Source organism: Etheostoma spectabile, chromosome 12 (genome assembly GCF_008692095.1).
Source record: "Etheostoma spectabile isolate EspeVRDwgs_2016 chromosome 12, UIUC_Espe_1.0, whole genome shotgun sequence".
Classification (NCBI taxonomy): domain Eukaryota; kingdom Metazoa; phylum Chordata; class Actinopteri; order Perciformes; family Percidae; genus Etheostoma; species Etheostoma spectabile.
Genome location: NC_045744.1, coordinates 10,722,906 through 10,726,986, shown reverse-complemented (window position 1 = coordinate 10,726,986; position 4,081 = coordinate 10,722,906). Strand labels below are relative to the sequence as shown.

General features: G+C 42.3%; 1 protein-coding gene across 1 annotated transcript; it reads right to left on the bottom strand.

Moving 5' to 3' along the window:
• Positions 1-1,674: 1,674 nt before the first annotated feature.
• Positions 1,675-3,871, bottom strand: LOC116699447 (aquaporin FA-CHIP). The gene is made up of 4 exons (XM_032532005.1): positions 3,424-3,871; positions 2,541-2,702; positions 2,232-2,312; positions 1,675-1,911 (listed from the first exon to the last, which is right to left on the bottom strand). Exons 1-4 carry the CDS (start codon positions 3,784-3,786, stop codon positions 1,732-1,734), a joined length of 786 nt encoding a protein of 261 aa, XP_032387896.1. The 5' UTR covers positions 3,787-3,871; the 3' UTR covers positions 1,675-1,731.
• Positions 3,872-4,081: the final 210 nt, after the last annotated feature.

Below are 4,081 nucleotides of genomic sequence, written 5' to 3'. Positions count from 1 at the left end.
CCTGGAGGTTTTGTTTAAATAAGGGTTTTATTTACATACTATTTCTTCTCTATCACACATCACCCACTCGCCGTAAAGTCATTTGGTTAATTTTGCACACCATGGTGCTCTTTTGCATCTGCATCTCAAGCCTTCTTCTTGCCCAAAAGAAGGAGGTTTTGGCTTAATATCTGTAAGCAAGGCCCATCTCTAAAAATTCTCAATGGCCTTTACGTCTTAGATGGACCTGAGACCTTATGACGTGCCCTTCCAGTAGAGAAAACGTGATAAAATGCCATCTAGGCACTCTGCCCTGCCGGTAAAGAAAACATGCTGCAGTGCCATAAAGGTGGTCCAACAATTTAATATACCTTCTGCGTGCTGGTGCCCTTTTTTATTTTTTTCCGCCGTGCCCCTAAGAGTCCGCCACTGACCACGTATTTGATGATCCACCTTGCCGGTGACGTCTTGTTGCAGTCCACCAGGTTCAACTTTTTAAGAGAAATGGAAACTCAGAGAATTCTACTGTATGTGGTGTTTCTTGGCTGCTGAGCAGAAGCTCTCACCACCCTGGCAACCTGCCATCAGATCTATTGAAAACATGAGTGAGAGAAGCTATCCAGCAATCAGCAACAACTCACTTGTCTGACTTTCCTGTGAGGAAGTCTGCTCTCTCACTTTTCTCTCTTTTGCAAAGCTTTAGGTCAACTGTCCTTGGGTTTCTATTTTTCTCCTCTATCATTTAATGCATCATGTATCCTATGATTAGCAAATATCTTTCATAGGATCCACCAAATATCAGACCCATTTATTGATTACAACTTTCATTCCATTATTTTGTTGAAGTGTCCTGGTACTGACAAATACAAAAGCTGAAATATGTCGGCCAATGAATAAGAAATTAGATGATATGGCTTAAATTCCTATAAAATAAATCAAAGACTGGATTATCAACTGGGCATACCTCAGGGGCCTCAGACCTCTAGGAGGTCCAACAACCCCAGATTCACAGGAAGAGGACCAACAGCAAATGTCTGCCCTGGGGCCCCTAAAAGGTTACTCTAATCTGGCTATGGATGAATGGTTTTCATCTGGAAATATTTTGGTAAAAAAACACTAACAAGTATCTGAATTCCAATGTATTGTACTCTGATTACATTTATGATGTAATTAGATTTTTCTCTTTTTAACAAGATAATACTTATACAATACATAAGAATGATTTTTTTGTTCACTGTGTTCAATCATTTTAAGGGTTCATATGCCTGATGGGTTAGGGCTGCAGAGAGAAAGAAAAATGTAATCTTTAACATCACATACCAATTTTATTCATAAATGGTATCTTTATAACATATATGGTATCTGTATAACATCTTTATAACAAGAATACGTGTTTTATTTAATTAAAAAAGTGAGATACATTTCAAGAGTGTACAGGCAATACATTATCCATCAGAAATAAAAAGTAATACAGGCACATAGAGTTAAAAAAATGGCTCATCGTAGAACACTGATATGGGAAAACATTTCAGCACACTGCTCTGTCAAGATTGTCACACCCTCGACTTGTATGTTTTTATGTGGGGTCAAACAAAGGAGTGAATTCGAAAGAGACTAAGTGACCCGTTACCACAACGTTCCTCATTGGTTTTGCAAAAATAGCACATAAACACTGACATCCTATACTAAATTCAATTTTTTACAGGAGCATAAACATGTACAATGAAACTAAGTGGCTGTGATTGTGTGGAACTATTTTGACGTCATCTCCACAGTTGCAGCGTCGTTGCCTCCGTTTATGTCATAGTCCCCGACGGGGCCGCTGACCAGGACCTTCATGCGGTCAGGAAAGTCATCAAATTTGGGGGACAGCAGAAAATCGTACATGAGAGCTGCTGCTACTCCACCGCACATTGGCCCCACCCAGTACACCTGCAATGGATAACTCTGATCAATCTCTGGAATCGACATTGGTTAACACCTGTCATGTGTAATGCCACTATTATCACAGAAAGATATAACACAAACATTCCAGTCAAGTTCAAAGATTTACTTCTGTCGATATCTCAGCCGGAAAATTGTAAAAACAATAGGAACGCTGTAACTGATTAACTCGTGTAACAATGTGGAGGATGTACGTAGTCATCTGTCTGTTCTGGAGTTATTGAATTATTTACGCTTGATATGTACTATGCATGCAGAAAAACTCGAGGCACTTTGGAAGAGCACGTGTGCTTCCGTCTCTGACATACCCAGTGGTTCGTGAAATCGTTTAGGATCAAAGCCGGACCAAAGGAGCGAGCAGGATTGATGCCACAGCCTGTGTAGCTGATCTGTAAACAATAACAAAGAAACAGTATAATAGGATATCTTCAGCTACACGGTCTGGTGGAATGATCGATTAAGGGGTGACTGGTATTAAATAAACAATAAGAATACATGAATTATTTCACTCCTTCAATCATATTCGTTGCTTGTTTACGTTCCTCAAATGCACTGTGCCAAATCCTAAATAAACATTTTACAGCTTTGGAGATAGTCGAAGGGTACCACCAACTTACAGCTGCCAAGTGTCCCAGGCAGACTGAGAGGCCAATGGCCAGTGGTGCAGAGCCGGTGACATCACGCCGTCTTTTATCAGTGACTGCAATGACACACAGCACCAGCTGGAAGGTTGCCAGGAGCTCTATGCCTACGCCTTGGCTGGGAGTGACACCGTTGAGCTGCGAGAGTTAGAGAGAAATCCAAAACAACAACAGTTTGTCGGTCTATGTAGTTTTTTATCAAGACCACTTCCCATTTTGCAGCCGCTGGCATCGCCCCTGCTTATCAGACAGAAATTTGGCAGCGGTTCCAAAGTGCCACATTGCACATTTATTTCTCAAAAACCTGAGCATGGTTATTCCGTGTAATTTAGCTGTGGTACATCAAGAATAAGGGCATTACAGTTTCTCCACAGTGAGCAGATATCATGCTTTGACTCCAACACACTTTTTGGTAAGAAGGCAGCTGATGTTACACTTTACAGATAGGTCAAAGAGAAGTGTAGCATTTAATTATTTTAATTATTTTGCAAAACCCCACATTTACCAAACATGCTGGGGAGAAATGTCAAAGTGTTGACATTGCATATTTTCATTTGCAGATTATTTCAGCTGTTGCAGTGGGGTGTGCTTTAATCATGTGTCATCACTCTTCAATAATAAGCAATGACAGAATGTTCAAAGAACAACACAAACAGTCCCAAATGAAGGGCCTACATCCTTACTATTGTCTCAGTTTTCATTGGGAGGTCAACTTTAGACTACAAAGGCACTTTAAATGCACACTGTTACATCAGTGCATCCCACTTGTCATTGGTGTGTGGGATGTTTTAAAGCTCCCAATCTGAAATCACATTTTATCACAAGTTCTGTCAACAGAAGTAATATGAAATTTACTTACAGAGTTAAGGCCCAGTGCATCATTGGTACTTGGCCGTGCTCCATATACAATGCCACTGGCCAGGGCTGAACCCAGCATCTGGGCCACAATGTACATGACCGCCTTGAACACGCTGATCTGGCAGCTGGCAAGCATCCCGAGAGTAACTGCAGGATTGAGGTGGGCTCCACTGATGTGGCCTAAACTCTGGGCCAGCGTGGCGATGGCCAGGCCGAAGGCTAGCGACACCTTCACCTCCTGGTCTGGGTTGCCATTGTTTTTGTTTCCAATAGCTGTGGAGATGCTGAGGAAAATAAAAAGGGTCATGCCAACCAGTTCGGCCAGAACAGCCCTCCAGAAGTCCTTGCTCTTGAACTCTCTCATGGTGGGGGCAGTGTGGCTGTCCGGCTGTGGGTTTGAGCTCTGTAAAGCGTATGTACTCACAAACAACAGCACCAGGCTGCATATATAAGGCCTGATAATGGTCAGTGGGCGGGCTTAAAAAAACTGAAAGAGAGGGCCACACTGAATTAATGAGAAATCCAAAAGACTGGTCATTCCCTTCCCTCCCTCTGCTCCCCCACCCTCCCTCCTATTCTCCCTGTCCTCCAGCCCCTGTCCCAGTTCCTCTCTGTGCACCACTTTCTGGTCTTTGGACTTCTGTGAGTAATATAACTGG